The 16066-nt window shown below is 38.9% G+C and overlaps 1 protein-coding gene across 3 annotated transcripts in view; it reads right to left on the bottom strand.

The window, feature by feature from the left end:
- The window catches only part of CDK7 (cyclin dependent kinase 7), a 61705-nt gene that overhangs the window by 32509 nt on the left and 13130 nt on the right, over positions 1-16066 (bottom strand). For all 3 annotated transcript variants that reach the window (XM_087443377.1, XM_087443378.1, XM_004422897.2), the window contains one exon: positions 6016-6115. In XM_087443377.1, coding sequence (XP_087299503.1) covers positions 6016-6115 — 100 coding nt within the window. The remainder of the gene's footprint in view (positions 1-6015; positions 6116-16066) is intronic.

Below are 16066 nucleotides of genomic sequence, written 5' to 3'. Positions count from 1 at the left end.
GGCCCAAGGGTGTTTTTGTCTAATGTAAAAAATTTACACTAAAATGTGCTGCCTAATGTGTGAATTTTGGATCCCAATTTGAATAAACCAACTATAAAAGACATTTGTGAGAAAAACTGGGGAAATCTGAAAACAGACTGGCTATTTAACATCATAAAGGATTTATTCTTCATTTTTCTCAGATGATAATGGTATTGCAGTTATGATTAAAAAAAAAACCTTATCTTTTAGAGAAATAGCAACATATGAATAAAATTATATGATGTCTAAGACTTGTGGCAAAATAATGTGGTGTGGGAGCATACTGATAAAATAAAGTTGGCCAGGTGTTAAAAACTGTTGAAGCTGGTTGGTGGGTACATAGAGGCTGATTTTACTACTCTCTCTGCTTCTGCATGTTTGAAAATAATAAATACTAAAAAGATTTTTTTCCCCTAAAGGAAGACCTGCTTTAGAACTAGAACTAAAACTTTTAAAAAATGTTTTACTTGTATTAAATTAATAAATACACTGTGTTCAAACACTGAATAAACTCATAATAAAAATTAGTCCTTTGACCCATCACCCCTCTCTCATTCATAACTATGTAATTTTTGTTCAGTGCACATCTAATATTAAGTTTCCCTTCTTGGAAAATAATTTGGTTTTCCTAGACGGAGCAATTTCCTAGCCCTCCTCCCTCAACTCCTCCCACTGCACCCCTTTGGTAACTTAGTTTCTACCTAAGGCTAAGATTCCAGTTATTCAATATCATTCTCTACATGATCAAACCTATCAAAATCCATCAGTTCCACTTTTTCCCTAGAGCCCTCGCCTGCTGAAGTCGTCATCCCACCTGGTACAATCCGAACTAGTTGCTTTCTAGCCCTGATGCATACTTGTTTTCCTTCACTATTAAATGTGAATTCTATTCACCTCTTTCCTGTGTTGAATCTCATGTTCCCTGGATCCCACATCTCTCTCTTGATTTACTCTCATATTACAGTAGAGCACATCTTCCAATAACTTCTGAAGAAAGGAATTGGATGTAAAATTTTGGGGTAATAAATTGTATTTATTCTCACAGCTAATTGAAAATATGAATGGGCACAGAATTCTAGGTTGAAAATCATTTTCCCTCACAACGTGTTCTGTTGTCTTCCAGGTTTCAAGGTTGCTGTTCAGAAGTCTGATGCCTTTCTTTTCCCTAATTCTTTATTTTGATTTCTATGTAAGCTTTCTGTGTTTTTCTTCTCTGAGGAAATAAGATCTTTCTCTTATCCCCTGGTATTCTGAAATTTCACAATGTGCCTTGGCATAAGTCTTCTTTCATTCATTGTGCAGGGTCTTTCTGACACTTTCAATTTATTCACATCCATCAATGTCAGGATATTTTCTTGTGCATTTCCTACTCTCTATTTTCTTCGTTCTCTTTTGTTATATTCTATGATCAATCCTGGATCAATCTGCTAATTTTCTTATCTTTTGTCTACTACAGTCCATCACTTTATCTTTTGGTTCTACTTAATGAAAGAGTTTTTTAGCTTACTTTTCCAACTTTTCCACTGTTTTTGCTTGCTTTTAGCTATCCTATTTCAAAATTTTCAAGTATCTCTCATTCTTTGATTGTTCCTTTAGTAAAAGAGCATTGTATTCTTGTTTTACAGATGCAGTATATTTCTAGTTCTCTGAAGACTGGGGGAGGGGTGGATTTTCTTCTGCTACCTGATAGTTTCTATTTTTTCCAGGTTCCTTTTTTAGTTTGTTTCAGTCTGTCTTTCATATTCGACACTTTCATCAAATACATGATTGATAATCTTTGTCAATTCTCTGGTGATCCTTACATGTTGGAAGCAGTCATTAAATATCTGAAAATACTAGATAACTATCTGGAGATCATTGGCTAACCATTCATATTTAAAGGAAAGGTATTTAAAAAGCTGACTAAAAGCATTATGTCTATGAAGAGATCTTGTTAACTCATCGGCTTTAGAAAGATTGGGCAGGGAGTTTAATGACAGTTATCTGTGGGTCTGTTCTCTGGGAACATTCAGTCCTTCCAGTGAAGGATCCTCTAATCTTTTACCTGGGATAAAATGAGTTATTCACTGGCTGCCAGGGTTCTGGGAGCTAAACAGGAATATAAGTTGAAGGTTTTACTGTTCAGTGTGCAGACTTTCATGTAATCTGCATGTTTTCACCCTGGCACTCAACCCCATCCTCCACTGTGCCTAAGGATGGCCATTTCTGGAGATTCCTGCTTTAATTTCTTTGGAGAATAAACCATTCTCCAAATGGTGGGATGGATAAGCTAGAGAGAAGTATAGTTGGTGAAAGGAAGTGACATGGCTGTATTGGGAACCTTGGCATTAACTGCTCCATATACAGATTTTTCAATCAACCCTTCTGTTTTTAGTCCTGCACCTCATTATTGTCATCAATGATCCTAGGTGCCTCTCACTACTAAACAACTTTAGGATTCTGTGTGCTGAACCAAATTTACCTCTAGTTGGTATCCTTTCCTGTAGACTTTTAGCCTTCTTCATTTCTGGCTTCATATCTTCTGGCACTGTGTTACAGGCATCTGTGTTTGTTTCTTTTTAGAGACAATTTCTGAGGGGGGCCAGATTTTTGCCCTGCCATCTTTAAAATCCTTAAGATATAATTAATCGCTTTATTTAGAAATGTCTTCTTGGGGCCAGGCCTGGTGGCATAGCGGTTAAGTTCGCGCATTCCGCTCCGGTGGCCCGGGGTTCACCAGTCTGGATCCTGGGTGTGAACCTACTCACCACTCATCAAGCCATGCCGAAACGGCGTCCCATATAGAAGAGCTACAACTCTATAACTATACAACTATGCTCTGGGGCTTTAGGGAGAAAATGGAAAAATGAGGAAGATTGGCAACAGACGTTAGCACAGGGTGAATCTTCCTCAAAAAAAAAAGAAAGAAATGTCTTCTTTGAATTAAGCATCAATGCAATATTGACCAAGAAATCCACTGTCATGCATGAGCAGGTACTGGGTTCAGTATGTAACCCAAAATAGACTATTGTTTTTTTTTCTAGGGATGAATAACTATTTGTAATTTCCATTTAGTAATTTGAATGGCTAAATTTAAGAATATGTATAGCATGTAATAGCATGTATAAGCTCATAGGCAGGCAGCTCTTCTACAAACTTATTTTTTTTTTAAATGCTGATGAGTGGTGACTAGGTCTATGCCTAGGATCCGAACCAGCAAACCCTGCGCCACTGAAGCAGAATGTGTGAACTTAACTGCTACGCCATCAAGCTGACCCCTACAATCTCGGTCTTAAGAGCTAATGGTCTTACTGATCTTCATTTGTTAAATATGGAATATGGGCTAGTGGGCCATCCATATTTAACTGTACAATATTCAAGTAAAATCCACATATTACTGAAAACACAAACCTTACCACAGGACTAGCTTGTGCTTCTTCTTATTTTCTTTGTCCTGTTCTATAATAACTTCTTGGAGGATATCAGAATTTTACCAATATACTATTGTGACTAAGCATATGAATGAAAACTTTTTAGTTTTAGGAAAAAGAATCCAAATAATCCTAAAAGGAAGAGAGGTACTGAGTTCAACAGTACCAAGATAAAGGAACCCAAGAAGGATTTCTCTCTGGTGCTTTTCAACAGGACTCCACTCATGAAATTTCTTTTTAAATTGTGTTGAGATTCATCTTTTTAAAGAATTGATATTGTAGAAATTTATTTTTCCTTTCTCATGTCTTTATAGGGAGGCAGGGATCGCAAACCAAATATCAAAAAATCAGCAGTATTTTTTAGGCAATAGGCATAACCAACAATATACGTCTTGAATAACTGGAATGCTTTAGCCTCTAGTGCCCCTGTGCATCCAAAAGCCTCCACAAAGACAACTAATGGAAGCTCTGTTCTGAGCTGATACAGCCAAACTGAAGTACTGGAATGACAGAGTGCTGAAGATCAGTCATATGCCAAGCCATTAGCTCTGGATCCTCATCATTTAATTGAAATAAGAGGAGGGCAGGCAGGTGCTGGTTGATCAAACCTTTGTATCACCACATCATCTCTAGAGAAATCTCTAATGCAGGTCTGAAAGATGTCCAGCGACCTTACTGTAAGACATAAAATATCTTCCCCAAACTACACACTTCCTGTTTACAAACTAAAAGGTTGTTTTTGAAATTGTCTAAACCAGATAAAGGCAGTTGCTCAGTAGGTAATATCCAAGTTAGATATTCTATTAATCACTATCTGTCTCAAATAATGATTAAAAGACAAGAACATAAACAGATCATAAATTAAAAAGTACATTTGTGCTATTTAATGACATAGTACTGGACCTAAGTACTCACTGGTATAAATATTCGTAGATTCCTTTTCATTTAACAACAGAGAATGTTCAGAATGCAGATCAATTTGCTTTTAAAATGATTTTAAAAATATTGACTTCTTTGGTTTGATATAGGCTTACTTATTGTTGCTCCTGTTTTCTAGTTTAAGTAGTTTTTAAATTTACTTTTATAAACTTTATATAAAAGGTTGAATGCTTATAATAGCAAATCTTCTGAACTATCCTGCTTTGAATTATTACCTATTTGGACTGCAGGATCTCACCACAGATTCAGAACTGTGTGGAGAGCATTTCCATGGATCATATTTTCAAATAAGCACAGGGACGGTTTAAAACAGGAAACATTTTTCTTCAATTGTGCAGGACAAAAAATATGGCCAAATGGTAACAATTCTTCACCAGTTAGGGCTATCTGTTGATTTCTTCATCCCCTTACTAATGATTCCAGCAACAATGCCAATGGCTAACAAGACTCTAAGATTTCAACCAGATCCACAATTTCTAACCCATCTATTCTCAACGCTCTCTCTCTCCACTTACTTTCTCAATGGAGTGATCAGTCATAACATTAAAGATTGTGAAATTCTGTTTTTTTTCTTGGTCATGAATGCACTGTGCTTTTGGGAGTTGACAGATTCTCAAATATAAACTTCTGGTAAACTCTGTGTTCCTGTGAGTAGCAGAGTTGTCATGCCAGCTGATTCACAGGACCCATTACTAGCACAGGGGTTACTATGTCATCTTCAAGTCTAAACATGAGGGTTTCTTCTGCAAACACCTGGAGGGGAGAGTTTCTCAAAATGATGTATAGAACTTAACACTGAACTAAAAAAGACATTTAAGAAGGTAACTTTTCTCTCTGGAGTACACAAGCTATTTTCTGTGTTCAAGGAAATAAATAGCTATATTTTTGTGTCTTGGCTTCACATTTCTTTAAACACAAAGGCTTGAGGAGAAGGGAGAGTAGGGGCTGGAATCTGGAATGTAGCGAGAAAAAACTCTCAGATTCAGAAAATTTCCCCAATATTCCTTTGCCTTCTTTATTCAAAAGAGCTGAACTAAACTTTATAGGCAAAGAAAAGTTTCCAAGTCAGCAACTTTCTCTCCAGTGAGGGCAGGGAAAGGATGTTGGGATGTTTTATTATAAGATGGTCTTAGTCAGAAAAATGCTATAGGACCACCATATTTGCTCTGCTTGAACAGAACTAAAATGATCCTCTCACACAAGGTTTAAAGTTACACAGAGTTGCAGCTGCAGTGGTTGGTATTACAATATCTTTTAAAGTGTACTTTTAAATAGTCCCAAACAAAAAAAGTTCTAGGAGTACAAAAGTTCATCCTAACACATTTAGTTACTGTAGAGATAATACCATATTAGAACCCAATGAAGGTTTTATTATAGTTATATTTCAGAACATAGAAATGATCTATAATAAAAGCCTTTATGGCCCTAAATGGGAAGTTTTCTCATCTCACATTAGCATTAATAAAACAGTTGCATTTGGGGTAGGTGTTTCTTTTTTTTTTTCCGGTTGGTCTGTTTGTTGGCTTTTTGTTGTAAGGATGGTGCTCTTCTCTGAAAATTATCTCTAGGAAGATGACTCTTACACAAATTATAAGAATAAATACCTATAACAATATTGAAGTGTATATAGCAATTCAAGACTTACCCTTAGAAGCAACTCTGCTAATATACAGCCAACAGCCCACATGTCCACACCTACACCATACATTCTAGCTCCAAATAGTAACTCAGGGGCCCGATACCACCTGAAGAACAGAAAGAAATATTGTCATTTTAGAACAGAACTATTAAAGTATTTCTTAGAGAAAAGTGCTCAGCGAAACATCATCCCACTGATGAATTCACTTTTCTAGGTATATTGACTCAAGAAAAATTGGCTATAAACCCATGTAGTTCCACATTGCTGCAAGGAAATTATAAACATCCTTGGTCCAATCATTCTCCCACTCGTTTAGATGATTAACATCTTCTTTCAACTGAAATAAACCCTCAACACCACCTCTCTTCTCAGCTGATGACCTTGCTTCCTACTTCACTTTTTGAAAAAATGCAAGTAATGAAAAAAAATTTCTACAGACTCACCTACAGTCATTTGTACTCACACACCTGCCTTCCCATCTGCAACCACAGATGAACTACCCTTGACAGTTTTCAAAGCCGATCCCTCAACTTGGGCATTAGGTACCATGCTCTGTTGCCTATTTTTAAGGATATTGCTCCTACATTTCTCTCCTCTTTCTCCTACATCAACTTTTGATTCTTTACCAGACTTTTACTATGTATCAATGTATCAATTTTGTACATTGTATCAATGTACAAAAATACCCTTATTTCTCTGGCCTTAAAAAATAAGCTGAAAAGCAAAGAAATAAACAACAAAAACTTCTCTGGACCCTACATCCACTAACAACTACCTTCTCATTCTCTGGTTAGTCTGAAGACTTGTACGTTCTCCCTGTCTCCAATTCCTCTTCTCTCATCCTCTTAAACCCCTTCAATCAGCCTTTCATCCCACCACTCCACCAAAACTTCTCCTGTCAAGGTTATGAGTGATGTCCACAACACTAATCTAATTGTCAATTCTCAGTCCTCATTTTAACTCAAACTTTTAGTAGCATTTTATTTGCAAGAAGAGAAAATATGAGAAATTAGTAGATGAAAAGCCCTGGTATACAACGCTCTTGTACGTGGGTCCCTATTTTCCTGAGCTTCAAGAGTTCCTGAATGATGGGCTTAATCCTTCCAGCAATTACATGAACAACTACTTATATCCCTTACTTCTACTCAGGCCTCAGATGATTGATGTTCAATGAGATCTACAGGTATAGCTCATTTTATTGTGCTTTGCAGATATTGCATTTTTTACAAATCGAAGGTTTGTGGCAACCCTGCATCGGGCAAGTCTGCCAGCGCCATTTTTCCAACAGCATTTGCTCACTTTGTGCCTCTGTGTCACATTTTGGTAATTCTCACAATATTTCAAACCTTTTCATTATTATTATATTTGTTATGGTGATCTGTTATCAGCGATCTTTGATGTTACTCTTGTAACAACAATTACATGTAATTGTTTTGGGGCACCACCAATCATGCTCAAATAAGATGGTGAACTAAACTGATAATGTTGTGTATGTTCTGACTGCTCCATCGACCAGCCATTCCCTCATCTTTCTCCCTCCCTGTCCTCAGGCCACCCTATTCCCTGAGACATGTCAATATTGAAACTAGGCCAATTAATGACCCTAGAATGGCCTCTAAGTGTTCAAGTGAAAGGAAGAGTCACATGTCTCTCACTTTAAATCGAAAGCTAGAAATGATTAAGCTGAGTAAGGAAGGCATGTCGAAAGCTGAGATAGGACAAAAGCTAGGCCTCTTGCGCCAGTTAAACAAGTTGTGACTGCAAAGGAAAAGTTACTGAAGGGAATTAAAAGTGCTACTGCAGTGAACAAATGAATGATAAGAAAGCGAAACAGCCTTACTGCTGATATGGAGAAAGTTTCAGCGGGCTGGATAGAAGATCAAACCAGCCACAACATTCTCTTAAATCAAAGTCTAATCTAGAGCACGGCCCTAACTCTCTTCAATTCTATGAAGGCTGAAAGAGTTGAGGAAGCTAAAGAAGAAAAGTTTAAAGCTAAGAGAAGTTAGTTCATGAGGTTTAAGGAAACCAGCTGTCTACATAACATAAAAGTGCAAGGGGGGGCCGGCCTAGTGGCATACTGGTTAAGTTCACACACTGCACTTCAGCGGCCTGAGATTCAGGGGTTCAGATCCTGGGCACGGACCAACACACCGTTCGTCAAGCCATGCTGTGGTGGCGTCCCACATAAAGTAGAGGAAGATTGACACAGATGTTAGCTCAGGGCGGATCTTCCTCACCAAAAAGTAAAAAAATAAAAAAAATAAAGTGCGGGGCCAGCCCCATGGCTTAGCGGTTAAGTGCGCACACTCCGCTACTGGCGGCCCGGGTTCAGATCCCGGGCGCGCACCGACGCATCGCTTCTCCGGCCATGCTGAGGCGGCATCCCACATACAGCAACTAGAAGGATGTGCAACTATGACACACAAATATCTACTGGGGCTTTGGGGGAAAAAAAAAAAGGAGGAGGATTGGCAATAGATGTTAGCTCAGAGCCGATCTTCCTCAGCAAAAAGAGGAGGTTTAGCATGGATGTTAGCTCAGGGCTGATCTTCCTCACACACACACAAAAAAAGTGCAATGGGAAGCAGCAAGTGCTGATGCAGAAGCTGCAGCAAGTTATCCAGAAGATCTAGCTAACATAATCAATGAAGGTGGCTATACTAAACAATAGATTTTTTTTTTTTTTTTGGTGAGGAAGATCAGCCCTGAGCTACCATCCATGCCAACCCTCCTCTTTTTGCTGAGGAAGACTGGCCCTGAGCTAACATCTATTGCCAATCCTCCTCCTTTTTCTTTTTTTTTCCCTTTTTCTCCCCAAAGCCCCAGTAGATAGTTGTATGTCACAGTTGCACATCCTTCTAGTTGCTGTATGTGGGACGCCGCCTCAGCACAGCTGGACAAGCAGTGCATCAGTGTGCGCCCGGGATCAAAACCTGGGCCGCCGGTATCAGAGCGCACACACTCAACCACTAAACCACGGGGCCGGCCCCAACAACAGATTTTTAATGTAGGTGAAAAAGCCTTATATTGGAAGAAGATGCCATCTATGAATTTCCTAGCTAGAGAGGAGAAGTCAATGCCTGGCTTCAAACCTTCAAAGGACAGGCTGCCCCTCCTGTTAGGGCCTAATGCAGCTGGTGACTTTAAGTTGAAGCCAATGCTCACTTACCATTCTGAAAACCCCAGGACGCTTCAGAATTATGCTCAATCTACACCGCCTATATTCTATAAAGGAGCAACAAAGCCTGGATGACAGCACATATGTTTACAACATGGTTTACTGAATATTTTAAGCCCACTGTTGAGATCTACTGCTCAGAAAAAAAGATTCCTTTCAAAAACATTACTGCTGATTAACAACGCACTTGGGCACCCAAGATCTCTGATGGAGATGTACAACAAGATTACTGTTGTTTACATGCCTCCTAACACAACATCCATTCTACAGCCCATGGATTAAGAAGTAATTCTGACTTTTAAGTCTTATTATTTAAGAAATATATTTCTTAAGGCTATATCTGCCACAGACACTGATTCTTCTGATAGATCTAGAAAAAGGAAATTGAATACCTTCTGGAAAGGATTCACCATCCTAGAGGCCATTAAAAACACTTGTGATGGGGGCCACCACTGTGGCCTAGTAGTTAAGTTCGGTGTACTCCACTTCACCGGCCCAGGTTCAGTTCCCGGGTGCAGACTTATACCACTCGTTGGCAGCCATGCTGCGGCAGAGACCCAGTACAAAATAGAGGAAGACTATCACAGATGTTAGCTCAGGGAGAATCTTCCTCAAGCAAAAAGGGGAAGATTGGCAACAGATGTTAGCTCAGGGAGAATCTTCCTCAGCAAAAACAAAACAAAACAAAACAAAAAAAACACTTGTGATTCACGACTCTGAAGAGATCAAAAATATCAACATTAGAGGAGTTACGTCAGCATCATGGGGAGTAACTTGTTCCCTCAGTCTTCCCCCTTTAATTTACAACTAAATGGACATTCATTAACTAGCAGAGGATTCCCTGCACAGCTCAACAGGACTTCTGAGAGATCCATGCAGCTATACATCTGAAGGGAGGTGGACTGGATCCCCGAGAGGCAACGAAACTAAGTAGGAACACCCCTCCCACTCCCCTTCCTTGGTGGCAGCAAGCCAGCTCACTGATCCTCACACAGCAGCCATGCCTGACTGTAAGAGGAGGCAGGGATAGCCTGGCCTGCCCAAACACTTTCGGAGTTGCAGCCCAGTGCATGAGAGTGCCCAACACACCACGGTAGCCCCACTCGCAAGGACGCTCTACAACGAGTGGTGGCGGCTTAGTCACCATGTGGGGGCCCCTCCCCCCAGCACAACTCAGGCAAGAAGGCACCCCGTCCGCTCAGAAGGCACCCTGCACACAGAGCATAGCAGCCCAAGGGATTCACCAAGTGGCAGCTCAACACCCACGTGGGCGCCCACCACTCTTAGTGTAGCAGAGGCAAGAAGGCACCCCATCCGCTCAGAAGGTACCCCTGCATGTGGAGCACAGCAGCACGAGGGATCCACTGAGTGGTGACACAGCCCACATGTAGGCACCCCTCCTGCATAGCATTGGGCCTATGGTGCCTAACCCACCAGCCCAGCCCAGAGGCGCTGCCAGAAGAGTACAACCTGCAGAGCGGCTGCAGCCAGTCTGGATAAACTCAGAGAAGCCCTACCAGCACAATTTCAAGCAGACGGGGGTGGATCAGAAAAAGCTCCTGCCAGCCCTCTGGCAGTGGCAAGTGAAATCTGCGACCTGAATACTATCACAAATGCATTGGCAAAGGTCACTTCAACACCATACTTCAGAGAAGAAGGAGAATGACAAGACTCCAGAAACCAAACCTGAAGTCACAGAAGTTTACAATCTAAATGACAGATTCAAACTAGCTGTCATAAAAAACTCAGCAAGTTACAAGAAAACTCAGAAAGACAGGTCAATGAGCTCAGGAATAAAATTAATGACCAGAAGGAATACTTAACCAAAGATATTGAAACTCTAAAAAAATACCAAGTTCTGGATATGAAGAACACAATGAATGAAATAAAAAATAATCTAGAAAGCATTACAAAAAAGAGCTGACATTATGGAGGACAGATTTAGTGATTTAGAGAATAGAAATACAGAAATGCTTCAGGTGGAGGATGAGAGAGAACTAAGATTTTTAAAAGATGAGGAAATTCTTTGAGAAATATCCAACTCAATTAGGAAATGAAACATAAGGATTATAGGTATTCCAGAGGGAGAGGAGAGAGAGAAGAGAGAGCCTGTTCAAAGAAGTAATAGCTGAGAACTTCACAAACCTGGGTAAGGAACTGGACTTACAAGTACATGAAGCCAACACAACTCCTAATTACATCAATGCAAAATGACCTCCAAAGTATATAAGATTACAACTGGCAAAAGTCAGTGACAAAGAAAAAATATTATGGGCAGCAAGGCAGAAAAAAATAATCTACAAAGGAACCTCTATCAGGCTTTCAGCAGATTTCTTGGCAGAATCCTTACAGGCTAGGAGAGAATGGAATGATATATTCAATATACTGAAAGACAGAAACTTTGAGCCAAGAATACTCTATCCAGTGAAACTATCCTTCAGATAAGATGGAGAAACAAAAGCTTTCCCAGATAAACAAAAGCTGACAGAATTCATTGCCACAAGACCTCCTTTACATGAAATGATGAAAGAAGCCCTCCTACCTATAAAAAAAAAAAGGCAAAGGTTGGTGCTGGTGCAGTGGTGTAGCAGTTAAGTGCATGCGCTCCACTGTGGTGGTCTGGGGTTCAGATCCCAGGCGCGCACTGATGTACCGCTTGTCAAGCCATGCTGTGGTGGAATCCCATATAAAGTAAAGGAAGATGGGCACGGATGTTAGCCCAGGGCCAGTCTTCCTCAGCAAAAAGAGGAGGATTGGCAAAAGATGTTAGCTCAGGGCTAATCTTTCTCACACACACACAAAAAAGGCAAAGGTTTAAAAAACTCTGAGCAAGTAGATAAGCAGATAGACAGAATCAGAAACTTGCAGCACTATATCAGAATAGGTCAGTAAATATTTAATTATGCCATAAGACGAAGGGAAGGGAAGCATCAAAAATAACTATAAACACTTCAATTTAGTTACAAATTCACAACACAGAAAAGAAAATTTGAGACAACAATAACTCAGAAGGGGAACAGGAGAGGGATGGAACCTGCTTAGGCTAATGGACATAACAGGCTATCAGAAAAAGGCCTATCTTGTCTATGTGATCTTTTATACAAACATCATGGTAACCAATAAACAAAAAATCAGAGCAGAGACACAAATCATAAATAAAGAGAAACCTGAGAAAACCATCACAGAAAACCACCAAAATGAAATGGCAGTCAGAAATACAAGGGCAAAAAAACAATGGAAATATAGAACAACCAGAAAACAAGAGCTAAAATGGCAGTACTAAGCCCTCATATATCAATAATCACTCTAAACGTAAAGAGATTCAATCAAAAGACACAGAGTGGCTGGGCAGATTAAAAAACAACACCCAACAATATGCTCCCTCCAAGAAATACATCTCAGCTCTAAAGACAGACACAGGCTCAGAGTGAAGGGATGGAACACGATACTGCAAGCAAATGGCAAGCAAAAGAAAGCAAGTGTTGCCACACTTATATCATACAAAATGGATTTCAAGATAAAAAAGACAGTGAGAGACAAAAAGGGGCAATATATAATGCTAAAAGGGATATTCCACCAAGAGAACATAACATTTATGAATATATATGCACTTAACACAGGGGCATCAAAGTATATAAATCAACTATTAACAGACCTAAAGGGAGAAATTGACAGCAACATAATAATAATAGGAGACCTCAACATCCCACTTACATCAATGGATAGATCATCCAGATAGAAAGTCAACAAGGAAATAGTCGACTTAGATGAAAAACTAGACCAAGTGGACTTAATAGTTATATATAGAACACTGCATCTAAAAACAGGAGAATACATATTCTTCTCAAGTGCACATGGAACATTCTCAAAGATAGACCATGTGTTGGGAAACAAGGCAAGCATCAATAAATTTAAGAAGACTGAAATCATATCAAGCATCTTTTCCGACCATCATGCTATGAAACTAGAAATCAACTACAAGAAAATGGTGAAGAAAGTCACAAATATCTGGAGACTAAACAACAGGATACTAAACAACCACTGGATCAATGAAGACATTAAAGGAGAAATCAAAAAATACCTGGAGACAAACAAAAATGAAAACACAACATACCAACTCATAGGATGCAGCAAAAGCAGTCCTAAGACTGAAATTTATAGCTATATGGGCCCACCTCAACAAAGAAGAAAAATCTCAAATGAGTAAACTTAAACTACGTCTAAGAGAACTAGAAAAGGAAGAACAAAAAAAGCCCAAAGTTAGAAGGAGGGAAATAATAAAAATCAGAGAAGAAATAAATGAAATAGAGACTAAAAAAACAATAGAAAGGATCAATGAAACTAAGAGATGGTTCTTTGAGAAGTTAAACCAAATTGACAAAGCCTTAGCCAGACTAAGAAAAAAAGAGAGAAGGCTCAAATAAATAAAATTCGAAATGAAAGAGGAGAAATTACAACAGACACCACAGAAATACAAAGGATTATAAGAGAATACTATGAAAAGCTATATGCCAACCAATTGGATAACCTAGAAGAAATGGATAAATTCTTAGACTCATACAACCTCCCAAAACTGATTCAGGAAGAAACAGAGAATCCAAATAGACCAATCACAAGTTAAGAGACAGAAACAGTAATCAAAAACCTCCCCCAAAAAACAAAAGTCCAGGACCAGATGGCTTCTCTGGAGAATTCTATCAAATATTCAACAAAGATTTAATACCTATCCTTCTCAAACTATTCCAAAAAACTGAAGAAGATGAAACTCTTCCTAACTCATTCTATAAGGCCAACATTACCCTGATATCAAAACCAGAAAAGGACAACACAAAGAAGGAAAATTACAGGCCAATACTGCTTATGAACATAGATGCAAAACTCCTCAACAAAACATTGGCAAACGAAATACAGCAATACATTAAAAGGTTCATACACCATCATCAAATGGGACTTATACCAGGGATGCAGGGAGGGTTCAACATCCACAAAGCAATCAATGCGATACACCATATTAACAAAATGAAGAATAAAAATCACATGATCATCTCAATAGGTGCAGAGAAAACATTTGTCAAGATCCAATGTCTATTTACAAAAATTCTCAATAAAATGGGTATAGAAGGAAAATACATCAACATAATAAAGGCCATATATGACAAACCCACAGCCAACATCATACTTAACGGTGAAAAACTGAAAGCTGTCTTTCTGAGAAGAGGAACAAGACAAGGGTGCCCACTCTTGCCACTCCTATTCAACATATTACTGGAGGTTTTGGCCATGCTTTTAGGGAAGAAAAAGAAATAAAAGGTATTGAAATTGGAAAGGAAAAATTGAAACTCTTGCTGTTTGTGGATGACATGATTCTATATATAGAAAACCCTGAAGAATCCACCAGAAAACTATTAGAAACAATCAACAACTACAGCAAAGTTGCAGGGTACAGGGGCCAGACCCATGGCTTAGCGGTTAAGTGCGCGCATCCCGCTACTGGCGGCCCGGGTTCAGATCCCGGGTGCGCACCGATGCACTGCTTGTCCAGCCATGCTGAGGCGGTGTCCCACATACAGCAACTAGCAGGATGTGCAACTACGACATACAACTATCTATTGGGGCTTAGCGGAGAAAAAGGGAAAAAAAAAGGAGGAGGATTGGCAATAGATGTTAGCTCAGGGCTGGTCTTCCTCAGCAAAAAAGAGGATTGGAGTGGATGTTAGCTCAGGGTCGATCTTCCTCACACACACAAAAAAAAAGGTTGCAGGGTACAAAATCAACTTAACAAAAATCAGCTGCATACATTCGTATGCACTAATAACTACTAATAACGTAATAATACACTAATAACGAACTAGCAAAAAGAGAACTCAAGAATACAATCCCATTTACAATCACAACAAAAAGAATAAAATACCTAGGAGTAAATTTAACCAAAGAGGTGAAAGACCTATACACTGAAAACTGTAAGACATTATTGAAAGAAACTGAAGATGACATAAATAAATGGAAAGATATTCCATACTCATGGACTAGAAAAATAAACAGTTAAAATATCCATACTACCTAAAGCAATCTACAGATACAATGCAATCTCAATCAGAATCCCAATGACATTCTTCACAGAAATAGAACAAAGAATCCTAAAATTTATGTGGAACAACAAAAGACCCCGAATAGCCAAAGCAATCCTCAGAAAAAAGAACAAAGCTGGAGGTATCACACTTCCTGACTTCAAAATAGACTACAAAGCTATAGTAATCAAAACAGCATGGTACTGGCACAAAAACAGACACACAGATCAATGAAACAGAATTGAAAGCCCAGGAATAAACCCACACATCTATGAACAGCTAATCTTCAACAAAGGAGACAATAACATACAATGGAGAAAGGAAAGTCTCTTCAATAAATGGAGTTTGGAAAACTGGACAGCCACAAGCAAAAGAATGAAAGTAGACCATTACCTTAAACCATACACAAAAATTAACTCAAAATGGATTAAAGACTTGAATGTAAGACCTGAAACCACAAAACTCCTAGAAGAAAATATAGGCAGTACAGTTTTTGGCACGAGCCTTAGCAGTATCTTTTCAAATACCATGTCTCCTCGGGCAAGGGAAACAAAAGAAAAAATAAACAAATGGGACTACATCAAATTAAAAAGCTTCCTCAAGGCAAAGGAAATCATGAACAAAATGAAAAGACAACCCACCAACTAGAAGAAAATATTTACAAGTCATATATCCAACAAGGGGTTAATTTCCAAAACATATAAAGAACTCATAGAACTCAACAACAAAAAGACAAACAACTCTATCAAAAAATGGGTAGAAGATATGAGCAGACATTTTTCCAAAGAAGATATACAGATGGCCAACA

Source organism: Ceratotherium simum, chromosome 18 (genome assembly GCF_057802395.1).
Source record: "Ceratotherium simum simum isolate JZ-2026a chromosome 18, ASM5780239v1, whole genome shotgun sequence".
Classification (NCBI taxonomy): Eukaryota; Metazoa; Chordata; class Mammalia; order Perissodactyla; family Rhinocerotidae; genus Ceratotherium; species Ceratotherium simum.
Note: the sequence above shows the minus strand (reverse complement) of the source record. Positions and strands in the feature narration are given on the sequence as shown.